This window comes from Alternaria infectoria (genome assembly GCF_024043175.1).
Source record: "Alternaria infectoria strain BMP 0036 chromosome Unknown scaffold_5, whole genome shotgun sequence".
Taxonomy (NCBI): Eukaryota; Fungi; Ascomycota; class Dothideomycetes; order Pleosporales; family Pleosporaceae; genus Alternaria; species Alternaria infectoria.
Window position 1 is genome coordinate 1,333,762 of NW_026250694.1, and position 24,377 is coordinate 1,358,138.

At 52.5% G+C, this 24,377-nt stretch overlaps 8 protein-coding genes across 8 annotated transcripts; 2 read left to right on the plus strand and 6 right to left on the minus strand.

Annotated features, from left to right (window-relative positions):
* Positions 1-1,230: 1,230 nt before the first annotated feature.
* On the plus strand, positions 1,231-1,880 carry J4E92_004108 (uncharacterized protein; the record flags this gene model as incomplete). Its single annotated transcript, XM_051495500.1, has 2 exons — positions 1,231-1,554; positions 1,779-1,880. The coding sequence occupies 2 exons, from the start codon at positions 1,231-1,233 to the stop codon at positions 1,878-1,880; spliced, it is 426 nt and encodes a 141-aa protein (XP_051354519.1).
* Positions 1,881-2,263: 383 nt separating this feature from the next.
* J4E92_004109 (uncharacterized protein) lies at positions 2,264-3,886 on the minus strand (the record flags this gene model as incomplete). Its single annotated transcript, XM_051495501.1, has 1 exon — positions 2,264-3,886. One exon carries the CDS (start codon positions 3,884-3,886, stop codon positions 2,264-2,266), a length of 1,623 nt encoding a protein of 540 aa, XP_051354520.1.
* Positions 3,887-5,409: 1,523 nt separating this feature from the next.
* Positions 5,410-7,678, minus strand: J4E92_004110 (uncharacterized protein; the record flags this gene model as incomplete). The annotated part of the gene is made up of 2 exons (XM_051495502.1): positions 5,410-7,566; positions 7,616-7,678. The coding sequence occupies 2 exons, from the start codon at positions 7,676-7,678 to the stop codon at positions 5,410-5,412; spliced, it is 2,220 nt and encodes a 739-aa protein (XP_051354521.1).
* Positions 7,679-8,050: 372 nt separating this feature from the next.
* Positions 8,051-10,798, minus strand: J4E92_004111 (uncharacterized protein; the record flags this gene model as incomplete). Its single annotated transcript, XM_051495503.1, has 1 exon — positions 8,051-10,798. The coding sequence occupies one exon, from the start codon at positions 10,796-10,798 to the stop codon at positions 8,051-8,053; it is 2,748 nt and encodes a 915-aa protein (XP_051354522.1).
* A 3,183-nt stretch (positions 10,799-13,981) lies between these two features.
* On the plus strand, positions 13,982-14,346 carry J4E92_004112 (uncharacterized protein; the record flags this gene model as incomplete). Its single annotated transcript, XM_051495504.1, has 2 exons — positions 13,982-14,135; positions 14,192-14,346. 2 exons carry the CDS (start codon positions 13,982-13,984, stop codon positions 14,344-14,346), a joined length of 309 nt encoding a protein of 102 aa, XP_051354523.1.
* Positions 14,347-17,210: 2,864 nt separating this feature from the next.
* Positions 17,211-18,182, minus strand: J4E92_004113 (uncharacterized protein; the record flags this gene model as incomplete). The annotated part of the gene is made up of 1 exon (XM_051495505.1): positions 17,211-18,182. The coding sequence occupies one exon, from the start codon at positions 18,180-18,182 to the stop codon at positions 17,211-17,213; it is 972 nt and encodes a 323-aa protein (XP_051354524.1).
* A 1,575-nt stretch (positions 18,183-19,757) lies between these two features.
* On the minus strand, positions 19,758-21,152 carry J4E92_004114 (uncharacterized protein; the record flags this gene model as incomplete). The annotated part of the gene is made up of 1 exon (XM_051495506.1): positions 19,758-21,152. One exon carries the CDS (start codon positions 21,150-21,152, stop codon positions 19,758-19,760), a length of 1,395 nt encoding a protein of 464 aa, XP_051354525.1.
* A 2,189-nt stretch (positions 21,153-23,341) lies between these two features.
* J4E92_004115 (uncharacterized protein) lies at positions 23,342-24,262 on the minus strand (the record flags this gene model as incomplete). The annotated part of the gene is made up of 1 exon (XM_051495507.1): positions 23,342-24,262. One exon carries the CDS (start codon positions 24,260-24,262, stop codon positions 23,342-23,344), a length of 921 nt encoding a protein of 306 aa, XP_051354526.1.
* Between the last annotated feature and the right edge of the window lie 115 nt (positions 24,263-24,377).

Below are 24,377 nucleotides of genomic sequence, written 5' to 3' on the forward strand. Positions count from 1 at the left end.
GTCCGTATTGCCTTCTTGGATCGTTTACGCGTCCTGGATGTTACCTGTAAGTATTCCTTCGGTTTGAGGATCATGATGGAGGGTGTCTTTGGATGCAGTAAGCAGAGCACGAACTGCTATACCTGCCACCAACAGAAATTGCATTGATGTCGGCTATTCCACTCGAACATGAGAGCTAACAAATATACAGATCAGAGTGTCGAGTGCGTAATTATGTCGGTAGGCGAGTGCAGTCTGGGAATCATCTCCGTCAGCATCGCTGCTCTTCGTCCAATGGCACGGCAGTTCTTCCCCAACGCGATGCGAAACTCTCCCTCTTCCTCGTCCAAGCCACGCGAAGCAGGACACGTTCGCCTCGAACACATACCCTCAAGCCAGGACAAGGATCAGTTCACATCGGACAGCAAACATGATCTGTCAGGTTCATACGGATCGCATACACAAGTCTCTTGCTAGTCATCTATGTATAATCTAGACAACGTTTACAAACCTCCGTACGGCTTCCCATCTCGCATACCGTCTTCAAATGCTGCAATGTCGATTCATACTGTCGGGATACTATGAATGGCTGAGTGGTGACTTCGCAAGTCTTTTGCGAACATAGCACAGGCAACGTGAGCTTCATTTGGCACAAAGAGTCCAGCGAAGCTTATGTTACCAGTACTACATTTGAATCCTTGGCTGCGTTCCTGACCTAGAAGAGAAACAGGAATGACGAAAGTCCTTGGAGGTTGTCAAGCTCTCGAGACAGGCGACCAAGAGCGGGACGGAACGCCTTGTTCAGCTGACCGCCAAGAAAGCCAAGCCGTCAGCCCAATCTCGCGCTTTTCCATGGCTGGCTAAACAACGATTGTAATTGGTCCAACACCCTCACGACGTCACAGACCATTACCAGAATCGCGTCAAGCTGAAAGCAGGCTGTGTTGGCGATCTTACTCTGCGCGCGCAGGCTGTGTACAGCGTTAAGGCGTCCACGGCGTAATTCATGAAGCACACCGCTTGTGGCCTGAATACATAAATGCGATGCGTCGCGCCTCCTTTCCATGTGCATACAACTTATCAAATCTGCCTCAAGGTTACACCAAAGACTCATTGCGGCGGCTCATACATCAACCAGTCACCCTTGATCTACTCATCAGTCTATAAAACTCTACCTAAAACCCATTGCCCCCTTTACAACTCTCCATCTTCAAACTACAAGCTTGCAAATCTACCCCAAACATCACCACCATGAAGTACACAGCAGCAACCACTCTTCTCCTCGCGACCATGGCGCTCGCCAGCCCAGCACCCGTCGCCAACCCAGACGCGGTAGCTGAAACCCAACTCATCGGATCTCGCGCCCAATTCCGCGAAGCGCTTGCCGCACGCGACACCCTAGTTATGCCAGAAGTTCAACTCGAAGAACGAGCCAGCAGCAGCGGCGGCAAAGGAGGAAGCAAGGGTGGAAAAGGCACTGGTGGAAAAAACAACACCGAAAGCGCGGCGTCCGACATGCTTTCACCAAGTCGCGCTCTGCAGATCACTGCACTGGGTCTGGGCGTTGTGGAGGTTGTAAGACTCTGGGGTTAGACGACGCGAGCGAGATGGAGCTATGCGGGTTGAGAGCACGGTGCCTATCATTATATTGGGAGGAGAGAGGCGGAGTTTGGTGTGGTCACGACATTTTACTGAGCGATGGAGTCATGTTAGCATGTTATTGTATGATATTGGAGTTCGATACCACGGCATTCGGAAATCAATATGGAGTTCACAACACCACAATCTTCTGCTTGCAGGTTAAGCTTAAGGCGCCCGCTACGTCACCCCGCATGTGTGCCACAGCGATCAAGTTTCTACATCTGACACGACAAGTCCATGCACTGGACTACGAGGACTGATGACGATGGTATTGACCCGGATCGGTGAACTCAGTGTGTGTTGTACACCGAGTGATTCACTCCATCGTTAAGATGATCATCTCAGTAAACAAGCATAGCCACAGTGTGGCGGTGTTGATCAAAGGACAGACTCGATATGGCTGAGATGATCAGTGCACAGCCACAAAGAGTTGAGAGATCAGCAAATGTAATAAACCTGAACAAGTTCACCATGTGCAGATCAAAGAGATTTGAAGTATGAAGAGTAAACATTAACACTGGTATCTGCCGCGGCCTAAACGCTAGAAATGAAAAACGCCGTGCAAATGCTATGCCCCAAACGCTGCGCTATGCTATCGGATCGAATAGAATCCAAAACACTTTTTGTTGCCATGAAGCAATGTTTACAAGAACTTGTTGATCATCTTCTTCCAGCCACTGGCGGAAGATTCTTCCCAGGTCTCGCTAACTTCGTCCTCGAACTTCCCACTCAGGAGATCGGCTTCGGCGGGGTTGATGAACTTGCTCCTGGTAACGAGCTTGTGTCCAATGTAAAGTACGGCGAAGAGAATTAAACTGATGTATGCGATGAAGAAGTCTTCAACGCTCCATGGGACGAAGGCGGTGAAACCTTGGGTGATGGTGATGATGGCGCAGAAAGTGACACCGTAGATGGCGAGTGGGCGGCCACCCCATGACTTGAATGGGAGGGTGTCACGGTCGATGTTCTGAGCCTTGAGTGCGCGCATGAAGCTGATGTGGCAGATCAAGACACAAGTCCAGGCGATGAAACCTGCGACGGAGACGATGTTGAGGAGCCAGTTGAAAGCTTCTCCACCGTTGGCGCTAAGGTTCATGTAGGCAAGCAGACCCATGGCGCCGGTGACTGAGGTCGCCCAGTATGGGACACCTCGCTTGCTGGTAGCCTTGAGGAAAGCAGGGGCACACTTCTCCTCCGCAAGACCGACAAGAATACGGCTACCAGAGTAGACGTTGGAGCTGGCGGCTGAGAGAACGACGGTAAGCAGGATGGCGTTGAAGATATCGGGAAGAGCGGAGACTCCGGCAAGCTGGAAAGCAATAACCATAGGAGATGAACCGGCGTTGGTATCACCAATCTGGAGAGCCTCGTTGTCGTAGGGGACCAGAATGCCAACGAAGAAGATTGTGAAGACGAAAAGGGTGAAAATGCTCCAGAAGGTCTTTCGGATGGCCGAAGGCATGGTGACACGAGGGTTCGCGGACTCTCCAGCACCAATGGCGCAGAGCTCAGTACCCTGGTATGCGAAACCAGCCTGGATGAGGACAGCCCAGAAACCGACGAACTTGGCAACAGGGCCTTCGGCAAGGTATGGAGCGAAAGCACCGGGAGAGTTCCAGTACTGGAAGCCAATGTAGCCTTGTGCGCCGACACCAGCGTTCATGCAGATGGCGTAGATCCAGAAACCGACAAGGGCAACGACCTTGATGAGAGCAAACCAGAATTCGAATTCACCGAAAATGTCAACGGGCAAGAAGTTGACGGCGGTGATTGGTACCCAGAAGATTGTGATGAAGATGCCGATGCTGAGATCTGAGTCCCACCATTGGATGATAAGTCCAGCGGCGGTGAGTTCGAGTGCGTATGTGATGGACCACGAAAACCAGTAAATCCAACCCATGGAGAAACCTAACGAGGGGTCGACAAAGCGGGCAGCGTATTGTGTGAATGCACCAGAAATGGGGAGGTAGGTAGCCATCTCAGCCAAACTGAGCATGACGGAGTAGACCAGAGTACCGACGAAAACGTAAGCCAGGAGCGCGCCAGCAGGTCCAGCAGTAGCGATGGAACCTCCGCTAGCAATGAAGACTCCGGTTCCTACAGTACCGCCGATGGCGACGAACTGCAAGTGTCGGGATGAAAGCTTGCGCTGAAGCTCATCCTTGGGGGGTGCGGCCTGCTTCTCGACGTCGCTCGAAGAGTGCGGGACCGACTTGTCCGACCGCTGGTCCATCTTAGGCGTGATCTCCTCAGAGGCGGATGCCATATTGGTGGTGGTATTGGCGAGGGACCCTGGGGTGGGGCCTGAGGTTCAAAGTAAGAACAACAACGACGAAGCTGTGATGTATACGATAGATGTCAAGTGCGCAAGAGCCAGGGACGAAAACGATATTTCAATCAAACCACGGTTACCCACCACTCCAGAAAGTGGAGTCATGGCGCAAGACTCCATGAGCCATCATGTTAGCCGTCGGCGTACTCCACGCTCTGGAAAGCCAGTCGACCGTCCAAATTTTCATCGTCGGTCCACTTGGCGGGCAACAGAGTCGTTTTGCCGCGCAAGATGCAGAAGTTGAACCGTGACAGTAGCATGATCGAAATTTTCGAGCCAGGATCACGTCGGCTACGAGCGGGTCGGCGCCGCCAGTTCGCGTCGCCTTGAGCGCGACAGGCCAAGCGCCAATGCTTATCGCGGGATTACCGTGTGGAATGTGTAGCTTTGCCGTTCCGTATGTTCCCAGCAGAAAAATTCTGCAGCTTAGCAGTATCTTTTTTGGGGTACTTTGTGGCGGCGGACGCGTTTCGGGAATAGCGAGAGGGCCGGCCCTTCATCGGGTCACGGCCTTGGCGCTGGCCGTGTCAGACTTCATCCATCGGGAAACCTCATCAGGCCTATCATGACTCCGTCGCATGTCACCGCATTCAGCTCACCCCTTTCCCCAGCCGGTGGTTGTAGAGATCTGCTTTGGTCATGCTGAGTCAAATGCCGCAGACTTTTATTTGCATGGCTTGAAGGCGCATCACGCTCTACTTAGGTAGTGTTGTTACCAGATTCGCGCGACTATCACATCGTGAGAGCCCAGTTCCTGCACATCTTATGCGACCAGTGGAAGCAACCAGCCAGCATAGCAAGCCATCGATACCGCCTATACGTCCAGGACGCATACAAAAATCCGATGGAGTCTACCATCTCACACGGCTAAGAGGTTTCAACATCAGGCGCGTTCACAACTAGCTTTCTCACCGCAGCATCATCGTCGACGTCGAAAGCAACACGTACTATTAGTCACGTACCGAACGTGGCATAAAACTAGACCCCAGGTTCTTCAGCCTTATGCACTCCAGTACGAGCCCAAGTGTGGTGCTACCGTTGCGCTGAGACATGGGAGCCGGGACCCAGCCGAGCGCTCGCCGGACTGTCCTGGCAGAATCCGGGGACGTGTCTGACTTTTCATGTGATCTGGGGAAGATTCGCCTTGTTGCTGGACTAGAATTCTTGGCCTTGAGCCGAGACCCTCGTCTCGTTGCCACTGTGTCTTTTCACCACCGCATCGTCGTATATGATTGGACATACATCAAGTGTAAATTACATGGATATCTCGGTACATATCGACTAGTCTTACTCCTGATGAAGCAGCCCGATTTGTGGATCGATTCGCTTACACGTCTAGAAGTGGAGAAATTGGGACAGGTACACTACTATTACTACACTGCGGCGCTCAAGCACGATGTTCGTTTCACCTCGACAACGAAGCGCTGTGGGCTCCTCAAGACTCCCAACTGACTCATTCACTCGTCATCGTCGTAGTCCATCTCTTCGTCTTCGTCCTCATCCTCGTCGTCATATCGGTCTTCTTCCTCATCACCCTCATCACCATCCATCCCACTCGTGTTCTTCAACTCATCCAAGTCCCACACACTATCCGGCAACCCCGTAACCCCCACATCTCTCTTCACAGTGATGATCCCGAACTCCTCGACGCCGCAGAAGCCTCCCCTCTGACTCTTGCCAAAGAACCCCACAATAATCTCATCAGGGCTGGGTGTCAGCCTCACAACGTCCGAGTCACGCCTCGCGTTGAGCTCGCCGGCACTGGTGCCGTCGCTGAGATGTAGCCTTACACCATCCCTAGGGACGACTTCGACGGAACTAATCTCCACCCCCTGGGGAAGACGTATCTTCTCGGAAGCGTGACCGCCGAACTGGTGCTTGCGGCCGTATGTACGCATGGGTCCCCAGTGGCTCGTGTGGCCATCTGCATACTTCACCACGCCGCCATCCCATAAACATCCGACCCTTAGATCGATGGAAACGGCGCGGTGCAGGTTTCCATCCTTGCCCTTCTCGTGGAGAAGCTGCGCCCATTCGTACCTACGAGTATCGGACTCATCGGGGAAGGCCAGGCGCTTTGCAAGTCGGATCTCGGAGCCTGGGATACGGATGTATGATCTGCTGGCGAGGAGTTTCCAAACGTTGCCGATATTGGTCTCCTTCCCATTGTAGGCGAGGATGTTGAGATGGAGGGCCTGGGATCGATCGAAACGATCTTCGAGAGAGGATTCCGTATACTCAATGCGCTTCGGTGCGTTGCGAGTCCAGCCGAGGGGCTGGGATGTCTCTGCACGGTTGAAAGTAAAGCGTACGATGCCGCTGCTTGAGCTGATGACGAGCTTTGTCGGACCTTCGTCGTCGGTGTGCTCAGCGTAGGCCTCGGGCGAAGCATGTCGTTCTTCGTCGCTGATTGTAGGGTCTACCGGTAGACGGAAGTGAGGCAGCATGCGGAACGAGAGCGCATCAGCTAGGTTCCAACGGGCATTGTTAGGTGTGTTATGAGGATCCACGAGCACACCTTCTGATTTGAGGTGACCAGAGTATGCGGTCTTGGGGAGGAAGTTCTTGGGCCAGTCTTGCGCATATCCACGTTCCATGATGCCAGAGCGGTGAGGCGAGCCGAATGCGTGACCAATTTCATGGAGAAAAGCGCCTTGGCCGATTGCGCATGCTTCCCACATGGTGTTGCATTGGCCATTGTCATTGCCTACTTTGTCTCCAGGTGCACGGATGTCCGTGAGACAGCCTGTAACTTCTTCCAAGAAGCGCGGCCAAGAGTAGGTCAGATGGCTACCAAACATACCCAATGAGATTCCGTCAGGGTTATGGCAACCCAAAGCTGCATGGCCGAGGATCAGCTTCTGCGTGACGCTGTAGTGTGAGTCTAAGATCAGCCCAGCAACGATGGGTCGGGCGTCGGAAGCGAATGGGCCTCCCTGCTCCTTGAGCGCATCCAAAAACCAGTCGAACAAGTCATTGTCGCGACGTGCGTTAGGGTTCTGTTGCGCGACCTCTTTATTACGGATTTCCTTGACGGTCCTGGAAGAGCGAATAACGTTGACTTTGGCAGTCGATCGCATGGCACCTTCTCTGTCGAGAGCCTCTTCAACGCGCGCATTGAGGAAGTCGCGACTGATCGTGTCCACGGTCCACTCCTCATCCAGCCTGAACGATCGACGCCCAGCACCTTGCAGCCTCAAGTCTTCCGCGGTCATAGCTTGCCACATGTAAGCCGCCATGCGGAGCTTGGCGATAGCTGCTTGAAGGTCAGAGTGCGCCGAAGATATCCCAGCGGCCTTTGAGGGTGGACAGTCAATGAGGCATGGCGAGTCTGCGGCAACCATGATAGCGAGATGGAGAGGCGGGTACTGCAAGAGCGGGATGTAGTTGACGTTCACCTCGATGGTGTGTTCAAGGCAGTCATTGCAGACGTAGGCAAATTCCAGGACGTTCTGCCCCGGCGAGAGCATAACAAGAGCCTTGAAGTTACCGCCTGCTATCGGCCACGTCTGATCGGGAAAGGAGTCGGCCTTGTTTGCACCTTTGGTAGCAACATGGATGTAACTTCCTTCGGCAGCGGTAAGCGCATAGGTACCCGTGACTAGGAGACAGCGCTGTTGTACGTGTTAGTTATAGACGGTCAACATAAGAACTGCAACATACCTGATGAATCGTTTCCCCGTCTGCGACATTGGTGATGTTGAGAGGGTTTGAAATTGGTGCCATTCTGATGCGATCGGAGGATCGTTAGTAGTGTGTTTCGGTGATGTTGTGCAGAAATAGGAATATAACGTCAATTTTTGTCAAGAGATGTTGCGATGTATCTGGAATGTCATTTTCATGTCGTCTTACTGTGAGTTTTATATTCCATTTCAAACGCCCGTGAGCAAGGCTGCAACTCCTTACTATGTTGTGGCTTTCAGGCAGCCATCCCAAAACGGCTAGTCTCAGGTTGTTGCCTCGTCGAGGATGCTGGGTAATGTCTTTCACGTAACGTCACCATAACAACTCGCATACTGAGAAGCGTGACATCCCTAAAGGTTCGAAGCATAGGGTGATTACGCGCGATGCAAAACACGTTGAAATTTCGATGATGTGTTACATCACCATACACTGGTCGGCCGCGCCGCCCGTAATCATCGAACTCATGGCTTGCATCGCCCGTGCTTGGAACATCTCTTGCAAATCGGCATTCCCAGCTGTGACCTCGGCCTGTGCGGCAGCGGCCGCAAAATTATGCTTCCTCTGTTGTCTGTGCTCCTGCGACCAACCTTTGTATAAGTTGTCCACATTCAAAGGTCCATCATCCGTAAAGAGCCTGGCGGCTCCTTTGTGGTACTTCGTCAAATCCTTCAAGCATACCTCGCTTTGCGCGCACTCATAGTTTTCTTCCTGTTGCCTCAGATGATTGCGCATCGCTCTGCGCGCTATGTCCATGAATCGAGGATATTTCCCTTCGATTAGGGACGTAGTAATGATGGTATTCGCTGCATGTTGCGGCGATCGTCCGGTTTCTGAGAAAGACGGATCCCAAGCTGGGTCGTTCTCGAGCGCTGCGTAGATGGCTTTCCACGTATCCGAGCATTGCCGCTGCATCAACGTTCCGTTGAAATAAAGATCTGGCAAGTCAGCCTGCAGCCAGAAAGCAAAATGTTCCAGAATAGCAACAGATGTGAGTCCGTCTCTGCCGTTAATAGGCTCCAGTTTTAGTCCCTGCTGCTCTTGAGAAGCTTGCATCGCGCGCGCGAGACGGCCACGGGTTGCATCAGGAGCAGAAGCTTCGAGAAGTGCCGTAGTAATGGTGTCGATTCTCCCATTGAAGGCTCCACCGGGTATCTTCTTGATCCAACAGCCACTAGCACCGCGCGGCAAGTAGACAGTCTCTCCAAACACGGTTGCATCTCTGAACAGTCGAGACTTGTTAGTGGGATCATATCTAGGCCGGCCTAGATCTCCACAGCTAAGGTCCAGACGATCAAAGGTATATGATTGCACCTGCTTGAGCGTGGGCTGGCCAGTAGCAAGATCGAAGAGAGTCCGTGCTTCCTCGGGCGACTCGGGTGGTCTCTTGATCAACACGTATCGGGGATCCTGGCTGAAGAGCATGAACTCCATGTCGGGCCACACTGGGTCGGAAGGGCTTCTCAGCTGTGTCCCCATATAAACATGAGCCATGAAAAGAAGAGAACATGAAGTTGCTTCGTGTGACAGGCCAGCCGCGTGCCAGTGAACGAGAAAGTGGTACTTCAACATGCCGTTGAGCAAAGGATGGTGTTTATATATGTAGAACGCTTTTTTCTTCATTATCCCGAAGATGGGGTGTCCATTGACCTTTGGATCTTGCGCAAGCTGTTGCCATTGTTCGGCAAATCCGTCATGGTTGGCCCAGGGACTGATGTCGTTGTATGCTTCTCTGAAAGGTTTGTAACATTCATCTTGGATATTGTCTGGCATCATCGGATCCTCCCAGTTATTCGTAATGGCCTGTTCTACTCCCATTAGATGGTTCAGGTAGACCTGAAGTTCAAAATGCGGTCGGTTGGTCATCTCGCCCATGATGTCTTGCGAGTCGAAATGAAGCTGGACGCCATATGTAAGCCACATTGGGATCTTGTGCTCGGTAAACATGTCCAATAGACCTTTGGAGACCATATCCAGCAGTGGTGGGCGTTTGGCTGCTTTGGCGACGATCCGCATGATTTGGGCAAGTTCGATTGCTCTGAATGTTCGATTGTGAATGTTGGCATCGCCGAAGTCCTTCGGCATCACTTGCGGAATCGAGTTCTTTTTTGTCATGTGCTTGTGGAGGTAGAACTTCAAGCCAGCGAAGACCGGCCAGAAGTCGAAATGTGCTTCACTCTGGGCGTCCGCTGTAACGCCAAGCCTGGTGGAAGGCTTTGCAATCTCCGCGAGAGACCACTTGTGCATATCCTCGTGGTTGTTGTAGAAAAGAACGGCGGGGAGCGTCCAGACCGGATACTCGGTGACTGGATATTTCTTCGGTCGTGTTACTAGCAAGTCGAACTTCGCCTCCGCACTTTGAGCAAGCTTAATAGCCGTATCCGTGGTCATGGCTGCCACAATCAAGTCGACTTTGCCGCTCTTGTATTTCTGCCAGTTGTCACGGACCACCTCCCTCATGTCCTGTTGCTCCTGTAGCATAAGCGCAACAGCAATCCAGAAGTCGTCCTCTTTGTCTTCCTCAGCTTCCTCGAGCGTGACATTAGATACGTCAGGGAGTGTATCTTCGGCAATATCTTCCTCGTCGGCTAGTGCCACGAGCTCATCGACGGTCAGCCCCGCGAAGCGATTGCGTGAAGATAAGTCAGCCACATTAGTAGCGGAACCATTGTTGCGTGCGATTTCTGGTCCGCCCGACCCGAGGAATGGCTTGAGGGATGCGAAGGTGTCCTCGAGAACCTTGATGAAATATTCGTGCCGCAGGTCACTGTTTGTATCCGGGTTGACTTTCGCCTTGTACCATTGCGAGACCTTCCGACGTGTCTGAATGGCGCGACTGAAGTGCCTGCATAAAGCAACAGGGACCATAATCTCAGACTCTGCTTCTTCTCCAGCTTTTGCTATCGCTTCTGCCATGGGTACAAAGTCCGATACTCCGAGTTGGTATACTGTGCCACCACCTCCACCTTTCGCATTCTGGTTGCCTTTCCTGCCCGCGCCCTTTTTCGACTTAGATCTCGACTTTGTCTGTTTTTGTTCTTTCGTTTTGACTTCGAAGCCGATGGACGCGGCGGTTTCGGCAATCCATCCTGCAATGTATTCGGTGGCTCGCTTGTACAAGGTGTACTTGGCGAGGAAGGTCTGTGGCTCGTTGAGACCCGACATGACGTGAGCCGATTCGAGGCAGAGAAGCGCTCGATGTTCGCGTTCTGTAATGGGTGGGGTGCCTGAGTGCGACGATGGCGGCACCTGGTGCTGCCGCAGCTCGTATAGCTCCAAATGAGAAGGCGGGCAAACCCTGCCGAGCGCCGCTAGACCTATTTCCCACTGCACGTGACCTTAGAAAGGCGGGGCACCGAACTATCAGCGAGCACGACTCATAACGGCCCGAATCGATTCAAACACTCAACTACGCCTCAGATCCATTGGTATAATACGGCGTCATGTCAACGCAGCCGTTGTATGGATGCGAAACTGAATATCAGAATGATGAGATTGCTTGAATGTGCATAAAACGTATCCTGTTTTTGAGTGCCTACCTAGGTAGGTATGCTCGACATCCCGATCAGAAACTGACCATGTAAAGAGAGCTTCGGGACCTCAAAACCAGCTGCTGTACTCGTTTGTCAAGCGCATTCTACTTTATTCTTCGTTACATTGTACCTAGGTAGCAATAAATTAGGGCAGGTCTATTGGATCATCTGCTTTTCGACTATCATAGGCTTCCTAGGACAGGTGTATACCTAGGTAATCGCGACCGGATGCGAGATCTTCAGCGATGGGTGTTGCAGCGCATTCATTCAGAGTGTTGGAGTCACCCAAACCACGATGGCGATTCGGAACTTGGGTAGCCAAATATGTTTGAACGCGGAATCTAAGGCTGACGAACTCTCACTTGCACTTGTTGCAAGCCATGTTGACCGAAAGAAAGAGAACAGGGCTGTTTCTATAGCAAGAAGCGCAGTAGGTGTGGAGGATATCAGTACCCGTAAGTACAGTTTGAGCAGCGGTGAAGGACACCATTTCCAAATCTCTACATGTACTTTGGTAGTCGCCAAAAAGGTTATTAGAATTGTCAAATAAGCGGTCAGATGCTACTACTGTAGTCAGTAATCGGCTATCGTCGTCCACTGTGCTATGGTGTTGGTTCGAGATCTTAGTCGCGCCGTAGCGGCATCGTGGCGTTTGTAGACCCGACCAAGCGCCAGATCAATCAAACTCAAAGTTGACATTCACGCCGTCGAATGTAGTGTTGTCTGTAGTAGCAGTCTGACTGCAGAGGTCGATTAGAATCTGACCCTGGGGTCATTCTAGAACAACATGAGGAGAGCGGTGACTGTTGGCGGATGCCGACGAGCTTCGGAGCATGGCCGTGCCCTTCCTGGTGTGTCGCAAATGTCCCTGGCACATCTGGCACATGGCCACATTCCATCGCAATGCGCGAGCACCTCAGTACCATGGCGTCGCATTGCTTCTGGCCCTTCAACTACGCGCTGCATGTGCTGTACTTACCGCCTTGAGCTGTCACGTCCGCTCCTGAGTTTCGTCGACCCTGCGCGACCACACGCACTAGGCCATCAGCCTCGTCGCCCTCGCGTAAATAGGATGGCAGGATCGCGTGGAAGAATGCGTTTCGCCTCAAAGAATGCACTTCAGTTAAATGAAGTGTTTGTCGCGATTGGCTGCGCGATAACAAAATGATGTAAATCGTCCTGCACGACTTGTTCAGATCTTGCTGCGTTGTCAGGAACCGGGTCTTTGTTGTGACGTAGATCGATGCAAGCGAGGTCGGCTGCTCGGGCTGTCACGCCAGGATCAGGCAAGGCGCGGTCAAGTGGGGCTTAACGGCCGCCTGGGCATGCAACGTTCCGTTCCATACATTTTCACAACGTCTCCTGAGAAATGCACCTGCTTTCGTCGTTTAGGACCGAATGCGGGTCTCGTTGTGCTGACCAGATGTGTGCGAATGGCCTCATCCAAACTCTAACGGATATTACGGATGTAAATGTCAGCCTTAGGACAATTCGCACAATTTGACAGCCTTCGACGTTTGAACTCTGTGAGTACCTATAGATTCCCATCCTTGTGCTATATCAAACGCTAGCCGAACCATCACCAGGTTTTCCACCGTGTTACAGGGCTTCCTTGGAAGCTGGTTCTAGATTCCCATTCGCCAATACCCTTGCTAAACCCCTTAGCCCCACGTTTCGATCGCTTTTCTGGACTTCGTCACACCTACCTCTAGCATCATCGGATGGCGTATTGAGGCGCTTGAGTTCTTTGACAGCTGTTTGCCACACCTTGTCATGGGTCAGCTCTGGTAAATCTGCCGGTTGCTAAAGAAAGATTTTCAAGGTTGGAATGAACGCGTGGTGTGGGTGACGATGAAGCATCGCCTCCACCAAGTCGATCGGTCAAAGCAAGACGACAAATGTGTACACATTCTCACATTCGCATGAATACACGTTCATGCTAGGTGCCGTTCAGGCGGTCTACGGGCACTCAGACCACATCCACAAGCGTTTGACTTGGTGAACTTGAGGCTCGGAGATGAGCCTTATGCAACGCCTGTGAACGAGCGCTCCGGTAGCCGGTACCCCAGCTTAGGGTACGTCACTGGCGCTGAAGCCTCAACTCGTGGAGGGTGTCCGACCACCCTATGGCATAGTCTGGGGCAGCCACAAAACCCTATGAGAGGCTTTGACGTGGACAACGTGCATACAGCCAGGACACCCTGCAGCAAATGTACGCGCCAGGGGCAGCGAAAAGATGCCCAATGTGTAAGTATGTTCGCGTTCGACATCTGATCCCTGCCCTGAATGGCTATACCTCCGATATCGATCTACGTTCCACAGTATCCATTCTTCATGCGACAGCAACTCCAGCCGTGCAGGTTTCGAGATCAACAGCCCTAACGGATACTCCACCCTCGGTACCAACCAGTCAGCATGATCAGCCAGGTACCACAGAGCCAAACCAGCTGAGATCGACGTCATTCTTTGCCAGGTGCAGACTCGCCATGAAGAAGTTGGGGACGCCAGGTGGACCTGTCACCGTTATTTTGACCGTTATGGACGTGCGCTCCCGGCTGTCAGCTAATTCCCCTGGCGTCGATGACGATCGTAGCCTGGGTATGCCGGTGTTTGATGACGATGGCAATGTAATGAAGCGTGTACTTGGAATGAACCTTGAACAAGATGAGGACTGAGAAGGTATAAAGAGGGCAACGATGCCTCGACAATTGAACATCATCCAACACATTCAACTCACATCAACAACTCTACAACACCACTTCCAAACAACACTTCCTTCTTTCACAAGAACCAACCAACCCAACCAACCTTCAAAATGCAGTTCACCATCACCGCCATTGTTGCTTTCGCCGCCACCGCTGCCTTCGCTGCTCCCCTTGACGAGCGCCAGGTTGGCCTCTGCTCTTCCGGCAACCCCGTCTGCTGCGCTACCGATATCCTGAACCTCGCCAACTTGGACTGCGCTCCTCGTACGTCCTTCCCATCTTCTTTCCAATCACAGACATGATCACTAACATTCTCTCAGCTACCACCACCCCCACCAGCATCAACCAGTTCATTGACGGATGCGCTGAGTCCGGCCAGCAGGCCAAGTGCTGCCTCATCCCCATCCTCGGCCAGGCTCTCATCTGCTCCGACGTCAACCCCACTGCTGAGGCCCCCGCTACTCCCTCCGCATAAGCGTCTTTCGTCGCTTCTCATTCGGCATGGCGCGAATAATGTATAACCTCAACGACGGTCGTGCCTTGGTTTCTTAGACATGTACAACATCTTTTCTTTCGATTGGTTTAGATAGGGAGTGAGCATTAATACATATTTCACTTGGAATAACTCTTCTTATTATGGTGACATTGATGCGTTCTATGTATAAGTGAAAAGTCAAGAGGAGTGTTGGGGAATACAACCCGTACATTGGGCGAAGTTTGCAATGGCTTGAAGTACCGAGGAGGTATTCAAAGGCTGTGAGGCTGTCGGTATGACAGCTGATACTGGTGTAAAATATATACATTGGCGTCGAACTCATCGCTTTGCGATGTCAGGAAGCCATGTCGGCGACATCTTCTCCCACAACCGCCTGAGAGGACCAGTCTTGTCCTCCTTGTCGTTCTCATCCGGGTCATCGGAGTCGTAACGATTGCACAACGATGCCCAGACCCTCTTGTCTTTAAAGACATTCTCATGGAGGTACCGGCAGGCTTTGTACCATTCATCCCGAGAGTCCCAATCTGCAAGCTCTTGGCATTGATTGGTCATCTCCGTGGCTCGAGAGATGCAGCTTGTGATGCTGCCTATCAATGGTGCCATTTCAAGGTCACCAGGCCACGGGCACCTACGACCTTGGAGTCGAAACACGACTGAAGCCCGTTTGAGAAGGGGTGCCGCTTTCTCAAGTTCTGCCTTCACATATGAGGCCATGATGAACTCTGGGTGCCGCGTAGGTAACTGGGTGAGCTCCAGTACATTGTAGTGCCATATCTTCAAGCTGGCAGCCTTCTGATTGGGCCAGTTGAATGACCTCCATTTGAGCTCTTTGAGCTGATCATCCGGCAGGCCGAACCAATCTTCATTGCTGAAGTCGATGAGGCCTGGTGCACCTTGAGGCACTATCGGCTGCTGGGTAGGTGCCTGTTGGATAGGCGCGGAGGTACTCGGCACCTTTTGCGGCTGTGGAGCGATCGGGATGGCGGGAGCGTGGAGGTGCTCAGTGGTGGTGGGGATGGCGGACAGCGTCCCCATCTTGGGTGCTGGAGGGTCTTGCGTACTTGACGCGGGAGGCTGGGCTGGCTTGGCGATAACTGTGAGGTCATCAAGATAGTGTTCCAACCCCAACCAGATGGCAGTATCTCTGTACTGCTGAAGGAATGTTCGCAGCCTCCCATCTTTTTCCTCTCGAATCTCCCATCCATATGGCCGAAATCGGCACCAGAACTCGACAATTGCGTCTTTCCAGATGAGGAAACCTGGGTGAAGACCATAAAGCCCTCTTGGGAAGAATGGCATCAGGTGCATTTTCGCTGCGCCCATCAAGGCCAAGATTTGAGCCGCTGGTGCCTCACATCCAGCATCAGTACCGATGGTACTTAGGAAGGACTTCATCTCAGCAACAATCAGATGCTTCTTGTTCTCTACATCTCGCAAAGCCCCTAACTGGGGGTCGATCGAGGGAGCTGATGGGAGGGTAGGTGGGGGTTGGGTAGGAGTGTATATCGGAGGTAGCTCGACAACCTTATGGGCAGGCGCGATGACTACGTGGTCCTTCGTGGTAGTAGCTGTCGACTTCGTAGTGATTTGAGCCACTTCTGGCTTCGGTATGGTAGGTGCCGCGGCGACCTTCTCGTGCTCGGTAGACCTGTAGGCAGGTGATGGTTGCCTAGGTGCAGACCGCCAGTAATCGCGTTCTTTGCGACGGGTATTGCCCCAAGAAGTCGACAGTTGAAGAACGGGATAGTGTGTCGGGTCGCGTCGATCGGAGTGTGCGAACGACTCGCCGGTGCCGCGGAAGTTGGTGAAGGGGAACTCGAATGGTGGTGGATATGAGGGAGGCGCTGGCTTTGCAGGCGTAAGAGTGACAGGCGGTGGTGTGATGTGAGCGATGGTGGCAGTGACAGGGAGCTTCGTCTCTTGCGACTGTCCCTTTTCGGCAGGATCATGGAGGTCGTCTTGGTCGGCCTCGGGATGAGGGCCTATCCAGTAGGTATACTTGATATATACATATAGGGCGAAGGTAAGGTAGACGCAGATGAGAAGTGAGATGAAGCGGAGGTAGACGGGAACTCCTTCGAAGTTGTGGGTGAACTGATAGTAGACTTCCCAGCAAATCTCCCAGTATAGGTACGAGACGGCGATTTGGAGGCGGCGAACAACAAGCGGAAAGAACTCAGATGATGCGAAGACGCGGCCGATGTCGAGGGCTACTAGCAAGAGAAAGCAAAGAAGGGCGATGGTGACAGTGCGCATCTTGTCGGTATAGCGTGCGGCAGGTGAGCTCGCAAAGTAGGGTATGATGAGATTTTGGGTATCGTCAAATAGAAGAGCTTGTCTTGGAAGCTGCGATGGGAAAGAATTGGAGTGTTTGGTTTGGAAACTGAGAGCAATGAAGCAGGACGGGTGTTTTGAGGGTTTGTATCGCTTTGTGTGTGCGCAAAAGATATTTTGACTGCTATTGTGGCTGGGTCCGTGCCTATTGTTGGTCACCGTGGAAATGACGACGAGTTATTTTGAAAAAGCGGTGGTGAGTCGCGAATTGCGATGCGGAGCGCTGGACAAACGGAAGGCTTGGCGCGATACCGGCGGTGGATGAGAAGTGAAAGGGACAGCGACAAGACACGCTAATCGCCAGAACGCTATCATCAGCTACAAATGATTTGTTTGACTAGGATATCGTCCCAGTAGAAGGAGAGGCCCGCGGATCAAGGTGTCTATGAAGCATGGCGTTTGCTCAAGTCGGTGGGAAGGACCATAGAAATAACATCCAATTGAAGCCGGAAGGTGCGTAGTTGATGAGTCTTTACCTACAGATTCACATCGCAATGTAAGTTCCGACTTCAATGCCTCCGTCCGATCTGAAAATCTAAAGCCTTTGCGAGGATGTAGAGCATCTCCAAACGTACGCACGCCACACCCTTCTCCTTGCCCATGCGGACAGGATTGCCCACAATAGCCTCTACTTCTATTCTCCGATTTGATTGAACATCCTGAAGCATACTAGGTTCGATACCAGCGTTCGTCGGGATCCTGGCTTGCGCCCGGCTAAGCTGATTGTCGACCTGTTCGCGCGTGATTTCGTAGCCATGCGCAGCTGCGATGTCGCGAATCTCAAGCATCACAGCTAGTACAACACCGTCCGCCTCTTCCGAGGCAGTTAGAATATCTGTGTCTTTGCTCAGAGCGAGAGCACACATGGGGTTCCAGGATGCATTGACGAGTAGTTTCATCCATCGCTTGTGCTGAACGTCCTCGTAGAATTCCGCTGTAGCACCGGCTGCTGTGACAAGTTCCGTGAAAGCTTTAGCCCATTTACTTGGTGCGGAAGATGGATAGGCTCCCACTTGGAGTTTCTCGACTTCACCGTGTTTGATGACGCCGGCTGGCCGTTGGGTAGCGGGCATATAGACGACAGCGCTGATGATAGGGTTGTTTGGGTATGCCTTCAAGTATTCTTCTTCGATACCGACGCCATTCTGAATAAGTACGATGGCCGTATGTCCAGGTGTGATGGCAGGAGCGATGAGCTTCGGTACCGTATCCGGGATAGCCTTGCTGCAGACGATGATGTAGTCAAATGGATCTGATGATTGTGACGCTGCTTCTCCACAGTCTCGGACTACATTGGGTTTGAAATGAAGGTTTTGACCGAAGATCGATGAATTGATGGTGAAGCCATCTCTCCTTACGACCTCATAATTCGAGCGGCAGACGGCGGTGGTCGCGGCTACCTTGCTGAGCAGGTACAAGTATACCGTTCCGACGCTACCGGCACCAAACAGAAGGATCCTTGGCTGCTCCCCCGAAGACATGGTAGAATCTTAATATCGAAGATGGTGTTGTACGTAGTTCTCCTGCAGTGCGACATGGAGGATTGGATGGATGTCACAGTCATGGCCCCACGGCTCTTTCCGTGGCCCCCAAGTTTTCGCCGCGGAACAGGTACCCGCATTCTTCCCAAGCCAACTTGGCGCTCCTTTACAGACCATCAGTAAGCCATCTGCGGGAACAGTCAATCCTTCGTTGTATACTTGAAGCGGTTATTAATCCAGAACGACAGGGGCCGTCATACTTGTGGGCTCATTGCACGCGCGCAGGCTGTCGCAACAACAGCAACATCTCAGAGGACGATCATCGCACACAACCAGATAGCATCCACTGTGATACAGCAGCACAGCTCATAGCCCTGAAAAGGATATCGTGCCTCAGCCGCACTGTGGGCCCGCAGGAACACAGCGTGGCTTTTCATGCAATCTGGAGCCTCGCCTCGATTCGCTGCCTACGTTACCCATGCCGCATCCTGCATGCCAGGTCAGGAAAGGAGTGGTCAGGCCTGTGAAGCTATGATGGATACGACCACCAAGAGCTGGGCAACTAACTCCAGGTTGCCTTGCATCTTTATTAGTTGTCAGCTCCGTACACTAGCTGTGGTTATAACAGCTATGAGATGAACCGGCGCCCTCGTATTCTGGTTGTCTGCTTAGCCGCCCCGCCAAAGCCAATTTGCGGCTAACGTACCGCGCGTCGACGCGACGATGCATAACCTTCTCTTACTCCTCCTTACCGCACTCGCAGCGCGTGTTTTCGCGACAAGTCAGATAGCCCTCTTCGAGGATGATAACTGTCAAGAGTCATTGCGAGGTTTAGAGGGTCCAAACGGCTATCCGAATGGTACCTGTACAGATCTCAGGCGCAATGGCCCTTATGGGAGCTTCCAGGTCGTCGGCCTGGACCCAGGATGCACAGGTATGTTGCTTCGCGACAAGATGGATGCGAGGATGGCCATACTGACATTGCGCGCAGTCACTATTTATATGAACGATACGACCGTCGACATATGCTCCGGCTTCCAAGAAGAAATCCAACCGATCGACTGCTACAATTCGACCTTCGTATACTACAGTATCGACTTCTGCGACGCCGGCGGCATTGGTGAATCACCATCTGCCACGTCCACGCCTACGCCTACATCGACCCCATCGTTCACACCACCCCCCTCAGGCTCCTCAGGCTTGTCAACGGGCGCGATAGCGGGGGCAGCAGTCGGAGGAGGCATAGGGCTCGGCATAATAATCGGATTAGCGGTGTTCTTCATCATGAGGAGGCGGCATTCGTCACGCCCACGGGAGATGTCAGGTTCTACGGAGCTTACGAGCGTGACGCCATACGAGGTCCACGCAAAGCATATTCAGGAGTTGGGACCAGGAGCGGTGGCATACAAACACGAACCTGTGGAAATTGAACAACCGCCTGTTGAAATTGGGGGTATGGAGATGCGACGCGACGAAGAGAAGGGGCCGCGCTAGAATTGATGTATCAAAACACTCGAACACCGTTGGTGTGTCTCCGGGATCGTCCTTCAATCGCACCGAACCTCCCCTAGACCCTCAGCTGCTTCCAGAGTCCAATAGTGAATACTCCGAATACGTGTTCACCAGTTCCCATCGCCCGTTACTGAAGTCGATAGCCCCGGCCAGAGCAGCCCAGCCTCTGTCGTATTGTACCACATACTCATACAACTCTCCATTGGGGCCATCAAAATCATAATTCGCGAGATCAGTGCCAGGATGGGCGCGCATGGCACTGAGAGCTAGCTCGATATCCTCTCGCACGTCAACATTCAAGAATGCGGGAATTTCGAAGTCCAGATCCCAAACATTTGTTGGAGAATCCTGACACGGCGCCTGCTCAAGTAGCATACTTAGCCAGAGTTTCCTGAGGCTGGGCATGGTCTCGAGAATGTGCAGTGGCTGGTGCCATGTGCCATGCTGTAAACCCACAGATTGGATCACAACGTCCTCCAGTATCGACGTGTGCAAGTGCAGGAATGCGACCAACTCTTCGTGGTAGATAACCACCTCAGTGAAGTTGAGATGACGTAGACCGGGGAAGAAGAAAGTTCCCGCCGGTTCGCGAGCGAGCGGTAGGAGGGTATGATTTTGACTCAGCTCAAGCTTGGTGATACCGACACTTAGCCTCAACAGTTGTCCAATCCAGGCAGGATCCATGTCGTTCGTGGTAGAGACGTAGCGTAGTTTCTTGCAAAGGCGCTCACGCCAGTATCTGGAATTGTTGTCAAAGTACTCAAATGCGTCTCCAGAATGGGACGAGTTCCAGAACTCGAGCTTTAACTCGATCTTTTCGTCCACCTCAGCCTGTTCTATCGCATGCAGAGTCAAGCGGTATACCCGGTTGTAACCATTGTCATCGCCTTTTTCCCAAGACTTTCCTTCTGAACGCTCCAGACCGAACATCGAACTTCGTCCACATCTCAAGAGAATTTCATCATCCTCGATGTATCGAGGTCCGCGAAAAGATTCAACGTCAATTTGGATACTTTTCAAGTTGTTGAACTCCCGGAAGACCTCGGTGAGAATCATGAGATCCATGCGTGAGCGTTCAACGCTTGTCTGTAAGTCCATGTGTCTCTTCTCGTGTACCTCTTCACCAGCTATGAGAGCTATGCCGTGTCCGATACGCTCGCCACTCACTGTCAACTCATGGACATATCTTGACAGCACAGGATGGCGGCAGATTTCGAGGAGTGTGCCAAGGCTGGTGGGATGAAGGATGACGACGAGGTTATTGAAAAAGCGCTGTCCGAAAGCGTTCGCGGAATGTGCTGTTAGTGCGCGACACACACGGCGTACGTTGATGAGATCTTCGTCGGCTAGATGATTGGAAACGTCACCGATAATCTCAGCGGGAAGGTCGAGGAGTCGAAATGGCTGCGGCGGCTCCTCCACGTGGGCCGCCTTGACTTGAGCGCGAGTAGTCACCATGACTGCGGTGCAATCTCTGCTGTAGTTGTGAATGAGACTGAAGGGTCTGCGATGATGTGAGGTGAGAGTTCGCGTGAGCGAGACGCTCTTGCCCGTTTGTCAACAACGGGGTCGTGCGCTTTTACGCTAGGCCTGAACCTGGGGTGAGAGAAGGTACGATGAAGGTAAACAGCAGCGAGAGAGTTGCCGGTAGGCGCGTGCAACATGAATTATCATCCTATTCATGATGTGCAGTGTGCTATATAGTGATCCCTAGTCCGTAGGAGCTGCCTCTTACCACACCGTGTCAAAACATTTCTCGGACTTTCCCGGCCGTCGCAGCCAACCGCTAGTTGAATTCTTCCTTCTTGACTCCAACAACTTTAGCTCATCACTTCGCTGCCTTGGATGCCAGAGCGATGTTTGCCGATGTGAAGTCAATTCTGTAGTAGTCCTCATAGAAGAGTTGATGTTTGTATGTTTGTACACCCTGAAGCAGAGCTCGAAGAGCAAGCAAAACGTCTGAGCGTTTATCACATCTGAAGCAGGATCTCGCGTCACCGTCCGTTTCTGGTGCTGTAGCGTAGGCTACATTTTGACCTAGGCAAGAGAGACTCAGACCTTCAAGAATTGGCAGATCATGTATGGTCTGCAGGATCTCCTTCCAGGATCCATTATCCAAAACGATGTATCCGAGATGAAGCTGAGTCAGAGTACTCTGATGCGCTTCGAAGAAGCCGGCTATAGCAGTGTTCTCAAGGTCCACTCCGCTGACGGCAAGATCTTGAAGGTGCTGCCAAACATGCACGTCGCCATGTCGATTGCCAAACTTAATACGCCCTCCACTAGGCAGTAGCTCCAGTTCCTTGAGCTCCGAGCATGAGGCAGCAAGGTGGGAAGCCCATCCACTGGTATCACTAGGACGAGCTTGAAATTTGCGGACCCTGCGCGACAGTCTCTCTTTCCAGAAAGGGGAGCTGATGTTGAACAGTTCAGCCTGAATTGGTGAATTGTCGGTATCCCTGTAGGGAGAAGAGCTCATGACTCGAAGATTCAGATCAAGGTGTATCCTGTCACAAACATTCGCGCGGTTGATAGATCCCATCATGACCTGGAGCAAGTGGCTGAGTGCGCTAAAGTCGCAACGGAGCTGTTGCGGAGTGAGTCTCTCTGGGCCACAACGGAGCCCGACGACTTCTCCAGTTAAATGCCAGGTTTGCACGTACGATAGGCTGTCTATCCGAATAGTTTCCAGATTCACAAACTTTCGAAGCGCCTCCGTGAGCATGTCTTCAGCTTTTGACAAAGGCATACCAACGTGGACCATCGAAGGAGAGCCACCGATCTCGCCGCTCATCGATATCGTCCGAACAAATCGCGAGAGCTTCTCGTGACGTGCATAGTATAATAAGACGGCGAGACTATCCCAACGAGGTAGAGCCACCAAATGCGCCAAGAATCGTGTCCCGAAAGTGAAAGTCGAGCGATCGTTGAGAGTGCAAGAGACCAGTCGGATCTTTCGCAGTGAGTCATCGTCCAACTGGTTGCAGACACTGCCGAACAGCTCCTAGGAAACGAGAACGCAGTAAGCACGCGATCAATGCATCGTTCGTCAAAGCGGATCACTTACAGCGGGCAAGTCGAGGATCCGGAAGATGCCATTCAAACTGAGCGCACCGAAAGCGACAGTAAGCTCGTCCATGTTGTCGCCGGCTCAGCTGACCGCGCAGTTTGCGCGCCTCAAGTGTGAGAGAGAAGCGCGGATGTTGAAAGTGCGTAGACGAGCTTTGTGGCTAAGAGTTGTTGGGTGTCAACTGCTCGCGCGCGCCCACCTGATAGCGCCAAGACTGCGCGTTTGCATGTGATCAATCCATCTCAAGTCTTCCTCAGCGATATCTCAGCAACCTCACACTTCGCCATAGCATAGGAACGGAAAAGTGACTGATAAGAGGTAATAATAAATGTCCAGATATGGAAGAAGTCTATGGTTCCAGACCCAAAAGAGACATGATTACCCAAAGTGCAACGCCGATAAATGCAGCTTCTGATATCGCAAACGGGGGCATGCTCCTAAACTCCAAAAGCATTGGGTGATGACCGAATCAAAAGCCAGACGTGCACATCCTGATACAGGGTCTACCGTCAATACACCTGGTTGTACCCATCTCTCTTGTACATTATTCGTGCCAACATCAACCCTAAAAAACATTCTAAATCTTCCTCTTCTTTGTATGAAACATGTTGTATTCTACTCTCTTCCTCTTCGGCGCCGGATCGGCCGCTGCCTGCGCATTCGTCGGCTTCGGCTTGGGTGCGCTGAAGTGCATCCCAGGCGGCAAGGAGGTCCGCGCGGGTGGCGGCGGCGCATTGCGTTGCTGCGGTGCAGGCCTCTGTGTAATGGTCGGGCGATTCGCGGATAGTGACGGCGCGGGCTGAGTGCCAGGCTTCTGAGAAACGGATGCCGAAGCTTGCTTGGACACTACCATACTTTTCGGAGCCTCATTCTCCGCCATTCGAACCATCCTCGCTGGTGCTTGCCTGACGTTGGTCTTTCGCTGAGCTAGAAGATGTGCTGGAATTTGGCTCGCTTTCGGACGCTCACGGCCATGGTCGAACATGCCGCGCTTCAGCTTGTCGAAAGCGGCTTTGCCCGTCTTTGAAGGGGCACCCGATGGTTGCCCCCAGCTGCTGGTAGTGCGTCCAGTGAACATCTTGCTTGCGCCGGCACCGTATCCAAACCTGGTCTCGACGATCAAGGTCTTGTTCTGTCCGCGATCTTTCTGCAGCGCTTGCATCTGCTGTTTGAGGGCCTCTTTATCCGCCTCTATCTCCAGTTCTGCATCTTTCTTCAACTTGCGATAGACCTTGCTCCAGTTTCGAGGATCGCGCGGCTCATGGGGCTTCGTCTCCCAGTTCGGAATGTCTCGCTTGATAAAGCGAAGCCATATCTCGCCCGTCTCGCCGAGTAGTTGTGGGCAGTTGGCCTCGAGTTCGAGCAGCTGATCGGGGCTTTGTATGAATCGGAGGACTGGCTGGAGGAAGGAGTAGGGTAGATCGCCGACGTCGCGGAGCATATCGATATTCTTGATGAGGCGCTGTCGAGCCAGCTCGAAGAGGCTTGCGACGGGCATGGTAACGGTAATGTCTATGTGGAGGATATATCCAAAAGCGTTGCGTAAGATGGTGTTGTGAGGCGGACTGCGAAGATCAAACGGGTCGGAATGTGAAGGGTTTTGGTCGTAGAAT